Source organism: Nomia melanderi, chromosome 12 (genome assembly GCF_051020985.1).
Source record: "Nomia melanderi isolate GNS246 chromosome 12, iyNomMela1, whole genome shotgun sequence".
NCBI classification, from domain to species: Eukaryota; Metazoa; Arthropoda; class Insecta; order Hymenoptera; family Halictidae; genus Nomia; species Nomia melanderi.
The window spans coordinates 888,711-904,548 of NC_135010.1; the positions used below are offsets into that span (position 1 = coordinate 888,711).

Genomic DNA, 15,838 nt, shown 5'->3' on the forward strand with positions numbered 1-15,838 from the left:
GTATTATTACCTATATTCCTTTTTAAACCTTTGCCTACATAAGCGCTTGGAAGTAAATGCTAATAAAATTTGAATGGTTACGTGAAGTATTCATCCACTTTCTTCTTTTACACCGTTTCTTTTTATAATGATTGTAAGTATCATTGTAATTCGAAATTGTTCATATGATGAGAATATGTTCGATATATACAGGGTACAACAGTTGCCATGATTTTTGAGACACTTCCGATAATGTAACGAAAAATTTCGAAGTTTCGAATAAAAGTAAATCAGCCTTGAATGGACTAGAAATTACAATACAAAAAATTTCCATAAAGTGTTTTTATTATCAAAAAATCAAGGTCATATTGGTTTTTTAAATTACGCTCTACATTTCGAAATGCAAATTCTTATAGCCGATGTCAAGATGAATTCAACAACGTGTAGAGGTATAACCTTGAAATGACCCAGAACTTTGCAATTTAAACTCAAGGGAACATTATCCCAAGAAGTTATTGGATTAGGTTCAACTTCTTGTACTCTTTGAATTAAATTACATTATATTCATCTTAGCGAATAATATTTAACATTAGATAACAACTTTCAAACATCGTATACTGCTGCTCGAACACTAAATTTTAAATTGGTCATTGAAGTGATACTACGTTCTCTGAAGTTTATGCAGCAAAAATGAAATGGACACGAAACTGAAACTGTAACAGTGATATAAGAACTGTCAGTGTTAGGCACCGTAGGGTATTAGTGTGGACTGACCAGCGTATTGGGTTTATGAGAAACATAACGGACTATCCTTCCTAATCCCTCCTTTAAGGCTGCTCTAAGCTCTGCATATCATAATGACCGCTTAAAATAATGAAAGTCCGGATAGAACACTGGCTTACCTCGTTTTATGGTACTTTTGTTCTTACTAGAGCTTATGTCCTAACTTTACACAATACCATAATTTTGCGTAAATAAAATGCGAAGGTTGAATTTCATTATCGCACAGAGTAGCGGCGGTTATTGCACAATTCAAACTTGCGCATTACCTGCACTCAGGTCTCGGGACTAAAAATTATCTAGGATTATCCTCAGCCTCCTAACTTCTAACACGCGTTTAATGTATTCTCAACCACGCCGGTTTGTACGTTGTACTCAACAAAGACAACGTATAAACTAGTAGACTCGCTGAAAATAAAATGACATTCTCATTAGACTAGAATATACAACATCGCACAGTGGGCAATTTTGCCGTTTTAACCGGCCAATGTTAAAAGCAACTATATACTGAATTTTTCCGACGAAATAAGGTTATACATAATCATAATAATATATATTTTTGTCAGTTATATATACACATATAAAAAATTTTGTATTTATAGAGTTATATTACACATCAGAAACGTGATAGATGACAATAATAATAATATAATAAATAATATTAAGTTAGAACTAACAATAATTAACAGATAACAATCAATTACACAATATATAATAAGGCAATAAATATTAAATATAGGTGAAAACGGTTGGGACCAGGTACTCGAAGGTTTCGTGTCGCGATATAGGAAAAATTCCCTCCAAGAAGGGGGGTTCAAGATAAATAGGGGCAAGATTTTTACTTTCTATAATAAACATAAATCTTTGCGAAATATACTAGTGTTTGAAAGAAGGCCAAATTTCACCCTGAAACATGTCAAAATTATTCATGAAATATTATACTTATCTACTTTGACTGTACTATCATTGATTACAATTAGTGCTTAAATATAAACAATTAAAGGAAGATGGATGTATACTTACCTGTAAAACGTTTGCCTCGATCAAAAATTACATAATTTTTTTAAAACATACAAAAATATTTTGAAAAATTAGAAGATCAAATCGTGAGTAACGAAAACTTTCAATAAAGCAAGATAGCTTATGAGTGCACGAATAGGAAAAAACTATTGGTATCTTATTTTTCATACATTTAATTATCTTGGAGAAAAGAAATTTTTAATTTAGGCGAAATTTTTGAAATTGACTTTTGGCCGGCTAAAACGGCAAAGTTGCCCACTGTGCGTCGTCCAAAGAATTTTAATATTTCTTTTATATATTTCAACATTTACTAGACGGTTCTTATAAATTCTTTTGTACTGAACGCGAATTTGAAAATTCTTTTCCTCTCTGTCATTAAAATTTTTAACACGAATTATTTTATAACAAGTATAATAAATTTGTTACATCGCATAATATTTGCCGACGACATAAAACCACCGTTGGAAGCTCCGTTATACTCGACACGGTCAGACGTGTGCTAGACTCTTGGTCAAAACATTTTCAGTTTTTTTGCACTTGTCTTCCAGAGCCTAATCCAATAATCGCGAGACGAGGAGGCACAGCCTATTAAAGATTTCTAAATTTCTGCCATTTCTGCATCGGCAAGAAGTTGCTCATTGCCCGGTATAGCGACTGTTCGTTTATAACTTTCAGGAGAACAGACTATGGCTTCTTGTAAAATCATTTAACACGTGCCGAAAATTTTAGTTATCACGTGAGGCCCTTTTACCTTGCGACTGCTGATCACCAGGGACACGGTCACTCACGCGGACAACTGGAAGTAGCTGATAACACTCCGCCATCTTGAACCACGCGTGTTTCACCCTGAAAGAGGTACTTCCTCCGCTACTGGATTGTGGGGGTGTCTCTACGGTGCCCTACTTCTTCAGGGTGAAATCAATTAAACAGCGAAAACTAAAGAAGCGAAAAAAGACGCTCTTCGGAAAAACTGAAATAATTAGTTGGTCCAGAAACTCGTGAAATCAAAAACGAACTCTTTCGCCGCAATCTTCACCGGACTTTTCTGAAGTTTAATTTTCGCCGCTCTTTGCAGGCCTTATTCGTCGCACTTCGCGGACTTTATTTCGCTGCTAACTATGCGAGCTACAATTACATCATAATTAATAATTCTCAATACTTTAAACAGTCATGAGGAAGGTTCAACATTGAAAACTTTTGGTCCCTCGAACCAGAGTGGTTAAGCTTGAATTAAACGAAGTTAAAAGCCTATATACCGTTACTGTATCTGTAGAACGTTCTTTTATTTTAAATGTATTCTGTAAGTATTTGATAATCCAAATTAGGAAGTATCTTTAATTGAAAGCAAAATTACATAATATTACTCGGGTAAAGTAGTATTAATCCTTTGAGTGCCAGGAGAAATTTTCATACACGTTGGAGAAATTATAGACAATTTTAAACCAAGATGCATGATTATAAGCAAAAATTTATATTTCGGACAATTTTTATCTAAACGGTTAATATCAACGTACCATAATTTACTTCTCTTCTCTCTTACACGATTAATGATACTATTACCAGTAACCGTTCACGCTGTTATAGTAACATATTACACCGTCATGAATTATGATTTAAAAATTTCTGTGTTCCACACGCCAGTACAAATAAGTTGTTTGTATTTTGTTTTCTAAGATTTTTCAATAACACATAATTTGTAAACCATAATTATAAGAAAGATAACAGTACAATTGTACTTATAAAATACCGATATACGTTGTGCTGACGAAAATGTAAACCAATTATAGACGTTAAATATTACTAGACGTACTTAATGTGTTTCATGAAATTATTTGATTTTCTGAATCGAAAAATCAATATTGTAACTTCCCTTAAGTTCCTAAAAAAGGTCACTATATCTTATTTTACATATAGATATTTACGTAAGTGTAATTTACATGTGGTTACATATTGGTATAATGTTTCTGAAGTGTAGAACACTTATGAGGTTTGATGTAACGAGTAATGTACCTTCAAAATATCGTAATGTAACTTATGACAACATAGTACAAATGTATTTCATAGTTCTGTTACAAAACATATTATGATGAATAGTTGTTTGATTTTTTGTGCATATTTTAAGTGAATATGCATATTTAAAGACACATATAAAAAAATACAAATTAAATATAAAAAGATTGCAATATAAGAGTCGTTGCCCATTATATCATCTTTGTTTTTAAAGTTGTAAGAACTACAATAAAATGTTCCTGTAATATTATTAAGAAATGAAAACAACTTTGCTTAATTTTAGTCTTTCCAAATTACACGTAGAAAAGTGTAACAGATTTGACAAGTTTTAGAGAGATTGCAAAGTTATACTGTTCTGCTGAAGGAAAGTTCTTTTCATCAGAGCTTTTTGTTATACACCTTGTAATTTAATGCTAACTATTCAAAACTTCTTCCACCTTATTCAGCTTTATTTCATACATGAAAAGAAGTGGAACATTCACAATGTAATAGAAGTTTCCTTTACCGTTTCTTAGTTCTACACAACGCTGCGTAGGCCTTTAAAAAGAAGAATAGTGATGATCTAGATAGACAGTTGCAAACGCATTTTGATCGAAAAAAGGGACATTATTTTCATATGTACCATATTTAAATTTTATCGTGTGTCAGATATGGTAATCATACCTATGTCGTATTTAATTTTACTTCATATTCAATATTTAACTTACGTTTGTTAATGTGTTTAATTTTTACATTTTAAAAATATTTAAATGTTCAATATTTTTATATTTATGTCATTTGTTTCAATTGACATGACGTCTAATTTTTTCTCAGTTTTAAACAACTGATACGTATAATTAACTACTACACAGTTCAAAGAATAACTAACATACTTACGTATATTAATCAAAATTATTAGTTTATAGTACATATACTCGTAATAAATAAATTTCCAAACATTAAAATTCATTAATCGACTAATTTTTAGTAAACAAAAGTTTGAAAAATTAACTTTATTTTTCAAAAAAATGTTTTCTGATTTATTGGGCATAATTTTCATTACAATAACAATACAGTTTTGTTACTCATAAGTAATAAAATAATAATATAAATGAATAATGATAAGTACCTTTAGCTTGAAGATGCTATAATTTAGTAACATTTGGAACCTTTCGGCAATTTTTTTCTAGAATGTTGTATAAAATTCATACCAAAAAATAAAATAATTTTCAAGACTGACCCTTTTACTCAAGAAAAACAAATAATTTTCTACAATTCGTAGTATGAGTCAGGAGTGATACAGAATCCAATCAAATTTAAATGGCAACGTGGAACTCCTGCACTTTTAATAAAAATTAAGTGCCTCGTATAAAACCTAGACTTATATTCTGCCTTTATATTTTATAGTTCACACATTGGAAATTTGACTTACTGTATCGTTTAAGTATGTATATGTGCAATTGCGAGACGACTTGGTATCTGGCAGAACAGCACACGGACAATAGATGTCTTTCTAGTTTATAGTTTTATAGCTTCGATTGGTCACGTAACCTCCAAATAACTTCGAATTATTTATTAAAAATTAAAGTGGACTGTATTAGCTGGTGCTTGCAGTTTGACTATGTGGCGACCTTAATCGCTAAAATTAAATGTACAATAAAATGTATAAAATGTTTTGGAAATACTCTTAAGCCTATGAAGTCTCGCTGCTGACTGTCTGACTAGTTCTTGGAGAGCTCTTGTCAATGACAAAAAAGGAAGGACATTAAGAAAAAAGGAATTCCAGAAATCTTGGAAGTAAGTAATTTTCCCATTGGCAGTTTAACTAACCAAATTTGTCATTGATGACTGCGTTACGCGCGTAAGTACATTATTTTGACATGTAAGTCCGTTATTTAGGCGCGCGAGTGACCATGCCCGTGGCGAAAAGGAACCCGCAGGTGAAAACGTCTTAGCGCTGCGTTCGAAACTTTCCAGCACGTGTTACACGACTTTACGAGAAGCCATAGCCTATTCTCTTGGACGCAATAAACATAAAGTCGCGAGTACAAACAATGAAACAGTCCCTGTTGGTACAAGGATGCATAGAAATTTAAAAAGGCTTCAGATAGGCTGTGACTCCTCGTATTGCATTGTAGACTTTTCTTTTATGTATTTGGAACTTTTACCAATGGGATCCGTTAAAGAATTTTCTAGAAATCGCCGCTATCTGAATATGGTTTTGAATCTCTAACAGGTTACGTGTAACTGTATTATAATAAATTATCTTCTAGTAGTAAATTACTCGTAATAATTAACTATAATTACTCTAAAGTAAGCCAGATTAAACCCAATACTCACCTTCAGTAGGGTCTCGTTGATACACATTAGATACATACAATTAAAGTGAATACTAAACGAATTAACAAGTGTACCTGAATTTTTAATACCATGTTTTATTAAGCATTCAGTCTATTATTATTGTTCAACAAATTTCTTTCCCATTTCTCTTTCCAATTTACAATTTGTGTTTCTTTTCATTAACCCCTTGCCTTATAACAACGCGTCTGACTCGTGGTGAAAATTTTCAATGTGATTTAACAAACACAAACATTACTTGATTTATTTGAATTAAAAGAAAATATTATTCTTCTATAATCAATTATCATACTTAAAAGGAAACGTAAACATACAATATGTCTACAATTTGTCTCTTTTTCCAATAAATTATTCAAGACAAAGTAGTCGTATCAATCAGAGTTAAGAAAGAAATCATAGGACAAGGGGTTAAAAAATACATATACTATCTCCTTAAAAATCTTAGCTGTACTTTCATAGTTGTATTATACATACACATATGTATATATAACTATGTACCAATATGTAATTCCGCGGCGGTATATTGTTTGAAGTAGAGCACTTTCAACCATATATGACCATTGCCAAATTAAAAAAGCATGAGAAATGTTTACTATCGTTTAGCATATCTTATTGTGCAAGCATTAGAGTGGTTCATATAATATCATTTCACGATGCTATACATTTATAAATCATTTTCTAAAATGAAATATCAGAGAACATAAACCGAGATTAACCCAATGCCTTATGATTTATTTCAGAACTGTGATCGATAGAACTACTTTATCCTTAATAATTTATTAGAATTACAAATTTTTATGACGAAACGGACACGATATTGTAGGCTAAGGGGTTAAGCCAAAAATTAACCCTCTATAGAATCGTGTAAGTTTGAAGTCACACATCAATGTATTGAGAACTTGTTGATTTACTTAATTTTTTACCGCAAAATGACAAATGAAATGAAATAATTAATTAGAAAATATATTCGTTTTAACAAAATTTCTAAGATATGTTTATAATACTACATACATTTTGTTACAGTCACGAAAAAAAGTTCGACCCATAGAGGGTTAACCATGGTTAATTGAATATAGTGGAAAGAAATTTGAGGAAATCCCACATTCTGTTGAGATACAAAAGAAAGTAATAAAAAAAGGAGGTAGTTTATTATAAAAAGAATTTACACTTATAATCGAAGCATAATAAAATTGATTAACAATAGTTAATACTGGTACCGTTAATACTCATACCACTAATACTCGTTAAAACTCACTACCACTCGTTTAGAATCTCTCAGATGTTCAGTCACTAACGCGTAACCAAGAACTACGTTCCATGCCACCTTAAAACATTCATCCCTTCCGCATTCATTCACTCTCTCTTTCTATCTTGCTGTTATTCTCGCGTCTCTCATACTCCCCTCTCACTCAGGGTCCTACGCACAGCTGCAGTAATGCACCTAAGCTCATACATTCGAAACCGTCGTTTCTGTCTGAAACAACCTTCATTCGTACCGCGGTTCTCCAAACTACAGCCATTCTATTGTGCTCACACTTTAATTTAAAACACACCTTATCTCGCTAGAAATGTCTACCCTTTCCCATAAAAAATCCTACAATGTACATAACATGAATTACAAATTAGAAGTGGGCAATAACATTTAATAAATATTAGAATATGTGTTGTGTGCAGAATAAACGAAAATTTCTATTGAACACGGAAACATGATCAAATCAATGGATATTAGGTTGAAAATTACAAAATGCAGTTAAAAAAAGTCTAATGATATATGAAGTGTGTGTGTGTGTGTGTGTGTGTGTGTGTGTGTGTGTGTGTGTGTGTGTGTGTGTGTGTGTGTGTGTGTGTCCTCTTCCTACTAATACTATCAATAATGTCATTGATTAGTTATTTGCATATTACTTAAATAATTCTTTGTAAATAGTATTTCTATCAACTCGACCCTCAAATTTTTCAAGAAAATAAGTTTATGCAACATATAAAAATTAAATGTTTATCTTAATCTTCTTTATCGAATCTCTGATGCACACTAGCCATTTTACGTCACTGATGTATTCTGTTCGTATAGGGTTAGATCAATTTCTAATAGCGATGACATACGGTATTACAGGGTTAGTTGAAATTCGGAAATACAAATTTATCTCTGTAACCTCGCTCAACATAGTATACACAGCTGGACGTTCAAGAGTACATGCTATTTTGTCTTCACCTTCATTGACTGACGGACTAGTTGCTGCCTTGGGGCTGAAGACAAGCAGGAGTAGTACCCAGGGAGCAACTTCCTCGACACACATGTAGTGTAACTTGCCTCACTCTGTCATTCTTGTACTCAAGCTCTCCGTTGCATGCGCTCAGCTCGCGAATATAACTAGACAAAACGTAACATACGCTATACGTGAAGTCGTGCTTTATACTTTACGCGCCGATATACGTTACGTTCTAGCATTACAATTCGCAGCAGATGATGGAGAGCACATATACTGTTGGTAAAAAGTTTGGAACCACTGATATCTAACGTTACAAATTAAAAATTATATATCTTACAAATATATACAAATTTTTTTTAGCAACTAAGATAATTTGCAATCAATCCATTATTTTCTTTTTATCGAATTATTAGCAAATGCGGTGACAGTAATGGCCATTATAGAGATGGACACTTTTTGTGTTCCTCGGAATTTCAACTTTAATTGCGTAAGCTCCGGCTTTAAATGTCTATATAAAATAAAATAACAAAAATTATATATTTTTACATTTGTCTGATACATACATGCTCATGTTCCTGTATCATACGCAAAAATTCTTGAATAAAAGGTGTCGACAAGAAATGGACGTTTTTCTTTTAATCGATGTATCAGTCCCAAACTTTTGACCGACAGTCCAGTTGTAATTTAAATCAATTTCCCACATAAAAAATTTAACTTAATCTAAATAATCGAGCCGTTTCTTTTTTAAACTGCTATAACTCTATTTTTTCATGTTCTGAGATATTTAAAGGTTTGCATTTAAAATAACTTAAAAACATGGGCAAACATTAATCAATTAGGGTAGTGTTTATAAAACCATAAATTTCTTAAATTTTATTACGTAGTATAATTAATGGAACTGTTAAAGAAAATGCACGATTTTTTAGATACAAATGGACTTATTCCATTTTCAAGGAATACACTTTTGCGATAAAGTTTTACAGTTAAACTTCTTTTGATTAATTTATGAGAATATCGTACGTCATTGATTGTGTGATTATAAATATAAAAAGATCATATCTATACCTCTCGAAAACAAATATGATTTTTATGTATGAGTATGAGACGGCAATTTTAAGTAAACAATATTCTTCGATTCGAGAAAATGATTGAGAACATAGTCCTTTGTTAGCATAGTTGGGAAGTATATCACAAACGAAACTGTCGATAGTTGAGGCAAATAAATTCTACTCAAAGCTTTAAAATGGAACATACGTAAAAATAAGGTTCTTGTTATGAATTTTATAAAATTAAATTTTATAATTGTAATTATAACATAGTTGTTATAATTCAATTTAATTTTAATTATAATATGATTAACAAATTATTCTTATTTAATTCTATTTAATTTTATGATCCGGATTGTGTAACATATGTAACATAATCTACTATGAATTTGAAAACTAAGCACGATATTGGGATAACTTTTAAAATATCATTAAACAACTAGAACAGCAAAGAATCTGCAGAATTTAATTATTAATGAAAATGACAAAAATGAAGTAATTTTATTGGATTAAATCATAAGTAATATTCGGTATTCAAATGTCGTTGATGAAGAATAATGAATATTATTGTAACTGAAACCAGCAAATATAAATTTGTTCTATTATGAATTCGTTCGCATTTGAAATTAAATGCGTTTATTAAACTTATCAATCGTTTTACAAATGCGATCCAGTTATATGTACCGCCAACATGCGAATGATGCAATTATCTTTAATTATAGTTTTGTGTAGTATAATAGAGATCGTGTTATAATGGATATGGAAGTTATTTAACTCAACCTGTTTTGCTTAAAAATGATGCAGCTATATAACTCTATAATTATATTTAGGATTATCCCAATTATAGTTTGGAAAATGCACAGTACTTCTTTTAAATACTGTTAATTTTATTTAAAAATTTGAAGCATGTTTTTTGATATAGTTTATTTATGAAAGATAATGTAACATTATCCCAAAGTTACAAACAGCCGCCAGCAATAACCGAATTGTTTCTAATAATATAAGTGTTTTTTTCAGAAGTCTCGAAACAAGCGGGTGTCAGTAGCCGACACAATCCACAGGATACTAACTGTAAGTACCGTCTGCTTATAAACATTATTTACTGTTAAAAGACAATTCCTTGAATTTATTTATACAATAACTAATATTGTGCATTTGTTCAATAATAAATTACAACACACTTATTAATGGAAACTATGACACCAGTATATTTTTTAAAATAAAGACGTGTCATTATTTAACCACACAAATATCATATTACTTCCAAAAGTAATTTTACTGCGGTCTTTGTATATACTTAAAAGATCGTTCAACAAGTTCAACAAGCTTGTTTGATTTTCACTTTTTGGTTTTGTATTTTGTTGTTACTTTGTCGGATTTGATTATTATAACGTTGAATACGTCAATATCAGTAATCATACGTGGATAACAGAATGAATGGATTTGAAGTATGCAAATTGAATGGCGCGCTGGACAATCGGCGATCGAAAATCTAAATCTGTATACAATACGAGTGTACATGCGATATATAATATATAGAAAATAAAATTTATAATAGCAACTGACCACTATGGTCTAGCATTTTACTAAAACCGCGGAAAATCGACAGAACTACCGATGTGTATTGCGTGAAAAATAAAATCTATAATGGCTAACCACTTTGGTCCATCCACAGAAAATGGAAACAGTAATTGGTGGTGAAACATAATTTGTGTTACGTGCGAGTGAAAATAAAGTAGAATATATCGGGTGTTCAGAAAAACTATCTAATATTTATGTGGTACACGAGCACACACCGTACCGAATAAAAAACAAACTTCGTAAAAAATAAACATTTTTATGTGTTGACATTATAACAGATTCAGTATTAGCCTTTCGAAGATTACAGAGAATGATGAGGTCATAATAGCCGATAAGTAATTTGAAAGAATTATGTAATCAGATTCTACATGCTCGCCATTAATTCGACAGAAATCTGAATGTTTTGGAAGAGTTTTTGACTCATAGTCGGTAAGAAGATGCTAAGTATCTACGAAAGTGCAAGGAAGACATGTAAAACACCTTTCGTAAATATCGAGAAACCAATACTAAGTCTATCATGATGTTAAGTACAAGTTACATATTTAGTAAGCATTTTTTTTGCGTTAAATAGTTTTAAACTACTTTACGATTCCTATGAAGTTTAAAATCATTATTGTGTTTAATACTTAATTCTGGTGGACATTTTAGTCTTTCATACATTTTCAAAATATATATTACTTAGAAAGGCATAACCAGATAAGGAGGGGTAAAATGCTCCCAGTTTAAACCGACCTTCGTACACACCATTCAATAGATCTCTCGAGGAAACCCCTTTGTACGAAGTTCTAAGCACCTATCACTACTACTATGGTAGTTACAGGGTGGAATGCTATACACAGTTTATACTTGATATGTTATGTTCTGTTCAATAAAAAATTATTAAAAAGATCATAGTTATTTTAGGTGTGGATTGAAGAATTATAAATGCTGATTTTTAGGACATGGCATACCCTATGTACCTATCATACAATTATTGAAACGTGTTTTTCTAACAATCTACTTAAAAATTATATATATATAACGTAAAGGTTAGGAACAATAGGTAGAGAAGGCAAAAAGAATTGGAATACTGCTATATATCTTATACTGCTGAACGTGATTTCTTTGACATTTTTGAGGCTAAAAATGTTCGGTAATTTCTTTCGCTGTGTATTTATTTCCAGGCGAGCTTTACAACTTAATCAAAGCTGAAGAGTAGTACGTAGTAGCTCCTAGTAATATTTCGCAGTAGCTTACGAACTCTGAAAGAAACAAGATGTGTCAAGAGCTAATATCTGAAGAGTATAAATACAGAGAACGAATAATTATAGAGGTCTGAAATATAATAAATGTGTCAGTAAGAATGTGCGAATTTTAACTACTGAATATATAAAAGTTTCTGGAAATGTAACCACTTCAATGAATCGCCGAAGATGCAAAAGGCCAGGCGGGTTCATTTGTTCCAGCAATATACACTGAATTATACCAACACCAATACACAGCCACACCTCCATTGTCTTATTATCGTAAACGATCAGCATAAGTCACATTTATTATGATATCGCGAATCCTACACATTAACTCAATACAATCGGAATCGGTCACCTATAGTGTTATAGGTTGCATTTATTAAGAGGTCTCCTATGTTGCAATTGTCCAACCTTCACGTATTGATTATTGTGTTCTATCAATTTTCGTTAGTAGAGGATCTATCGAAATGAACCATTTACCTGTTGCATTGAGGTTTAAAGTATTATAAAGTATTTTAAATGTCAATGTAGCAGGTAAATGGTTCAATTCCATAGATCCTTTACTAACGAAAATTTATAGAGCACAACAATCAACCGAAATACGTGAACGTTGGATAATTGCAACATCGTTATCCCCACCACAACGATCGACACCCGACCGCAGTTAAAGGGTGTAACACGATTCAGCTATTGTCGAACTCGACGATTTACATAAAGGTCTGCTTGTTATCTATTCGCAGTCCTTTTCTAGATCCGAAACTTCAATCGCTTATTATATAAAAGATTATGATCGAAATTCTATCGTTTTTGATGTCATTTTAATCAGAAAAACATAAGAAACATGACGGTGAAAGTTTTATTCACCAAAAGTAAAAAATAAATAAGTTTGATTTGTGAGATTAAGGTTTCAAGCTCATCGCGAGACTTTAACGTTGCCGAACGCTTCGACTCTCAATCTTTCTTTTACTTCACTCGCGTTGTCCTTTCCTACGTCCGCCATGATAAAATCTTCGTTTCTTGAGGTGGATTCGATTCTACCACTTCATAATTGCAATCTCACGGTCCTGTTGAGTGTTGCAATTATCCAACGTTCGCTGTAAACGTCACGGACACAAACGTGTGGTGGCAACGGATAAAAATTTGAAGAAGAAGAGACAACGTACAAAGTAACACAATAGCTGTAGAAGGCCAAGCCTACGAGTTTAACGTTCATAATGCACAAAACTCCAACAAATTCATCTTGTTAAACTAAATATAACCGGATGAGTTTGACATAAATAGCAACGATATAAGAATTCAAAAGCCACTTCCTTTACTCAGAGACAATATCACCAATTTTTCTTCTATAATAGAAAGTATGAAAACCGTTCTATCCAACAAAGAATTTATCTGCCAGATGATCTCAATAAACTCTGTCAAAATAAATACAAATACAGCGGACACTTATAGACAATTTTTTCAGTTCCTGAAACAAAATAAAATAGTATTTCACATATATCAACCAAACCAGGAAAAAGCATACGGAGTAATAACAAGACATTTACATCATAGTGTATCAACAACAGACATAAATAACGAATTTGTAGAGAATGGATTTAAAATTTAAAATATTACTAGCATCGTAGTTGGAAACCAAGGGATCCATTGCCCTTTTTTTCGTAGATTAACAATCAAATAATGGTAATAAAGAAATTTATAATTTGAGATATCTCCTTTACACCATGGTAGAAGTAAAGAAAAAGTAAAGAAATACCACAATGCTTTTAATTCCAAAAATATGGTCATACAGAAAGATATCTTATAAAGCCATTTTACTGCGTGAAATGTACAGAAAACTACCTCTCTAACACTGGCAATAAACCTAGAGATACACCAGCAAAATGTATATACGCTGTGCGATGGTGCCTATTCTGCCAATTATAATGCCTGCAGCGTATACAGAGACCTACAAAAAACTAAAGGTGAACTAGTCAACAACGCAATAATATTCTGGATTAAGATAGCAAGAAGAAACCGAAGTTATTATAAGCATAATATAAATAATATAGCATTGATATCTCTCGTCAAAAATATAGAATCATATAACGAAATACATCGCGATTTTAGAGTTACTTTGTGGAAGGAACACCAGTGACCTACTAAAACGAAAACAAGAAATAGAAATTTTTCTCAATGTACAAGAAAGTATACATGTTCTTGGTTTCAGAAATTCATTGTACCAGCAGAAATTATTTTCAATATCTTCAAATACAAAATGCATCTATCACACTATGCATTCAGACAGAAGTATTCCCACAGAGAAATTGCAACAATTATACATGAAAAGGTGTCACACTACGTAAGAGGAAAATATAACTAAAACTCTATATATACCGCAGCATTAAAGTTAAAGACATTTATAGCTGTTTACTTATACCTATGACATACTGTCCATTACGACAGCAAGTAACAAAACAGCAATTCGACAATTATTTCAACACATTAGAAGAAAGATTTACAGTAGGAAGGGATTTTAACGCGAAACATCCACAATGGGTTTCATGATTCATAAATCCCAAAGGTAGAGAACTACAAAAAAACAATGATCATAAAAAATTACGATCTATTTGTACAAGTAAATCAAATTATTGGCCAACTGTTGGCTATGTAGATCTCGTATATTTCTACATATCAAGATATTCCAATAAAGTATTTTAATAGTACCGTAAAATTTGTGTCTCATCGGATTGTTCGTCAACTATATTTACATATAGTTAAAAAATAGTGGTAAAGGAAGAACGCCCCTCTCTATATAACGCAAAACCTAACTGGGTTTAAGGCTTAGAGTTTTATAACGCTCGAGTGTTCGAAGCTTCAAAGCCCAATCTTGAAGCCTCGGAGTCTCTACCCGAGTTTTTGAAAAAATAGTAAATTACAAGAGTTTATAAAAAATGAATATTTTTGATCGAAAAAGAAAAGAATTCTACTCTTAATCTCAAATATTTTAAAAGTTGAACTTCAAATTTTAAATTTTCAAATTTCGTAGGCTTATGTTTCACTGTGTTAATATAGCAGAAGACTTCAGATGGTGCGAGTTTTCGTGCAGAAAAACTCAAACGTTGAAGAAGTTCAATGATTGAGCCTCGAGACCTCGAACTTTTAAGATTTGATTAGCAGCTCCAGTTTTCAAGATTCGAAGCTCAGAACTTATTTTTACGATATCAACGGGTTTTCTGTTAGAACGAACTCCTTTCTCACTACAAAGCAAGTTACTGCTATACAAAATTGAGATTGTTCCAATGTGGATACAAGGCATCCAACTTTGACCGTTAATGATAAACACAAATTGCATGCTAATCTACTATAAGATAAACAATTTAACGGAAACGAAATGATGATCGAAAATGCAACAGTAAGAATAATAACGTCGACAAACAGAACAATGGCTGAAATAAGGAAGAGAAATGGAATATTCATATTGAAAGGAGAGGTAATGGAAAGAGTCAACCTAGCGGAAAGACCTAACTGCTAAGGAGATAGTCGACAAAAGGATATGGAGAAACAAAAGCTAATCACGAGCAAGATAGTAGGTAAGATGATATAGCACCGAGACCTTGGCAACGCGTAGAAGGAATATATAGATACAGATCAAATGGTAAGAACAAACGCG

General features: G+C 31.9%; 1 protein-coding gene across 4 annotated transcripts in view; it reads left to right on the forward strand.

Moving 5' to 3' along the window:
* The window catches only part of LOC116426221 (lachesin), a 363,880-nt gene that overhangs the window by 86,954 nt on the left and 261,088 nt on the right, over positions 1–15,838 (forward strand). For 2 of the 4 annotated variants that reach the window (XM_031974877.2, XM_031974871.2), the window contains exon 2: positions 10,397–10,450. The exons of 1 other annotated variant lie outside the window; for it this stretch is intronic. In XM_031974877.2, the coding sequence (XP_031830737.1) occupies positions 10,397–10,450 (54 nt within the window). The remainder of the gene's footprint in view (positions 1–10,396; positions 10,451–15,838) is intronic. One more of the 4 variants, XM_031974872.2, reaches the window with a different exon arrangement.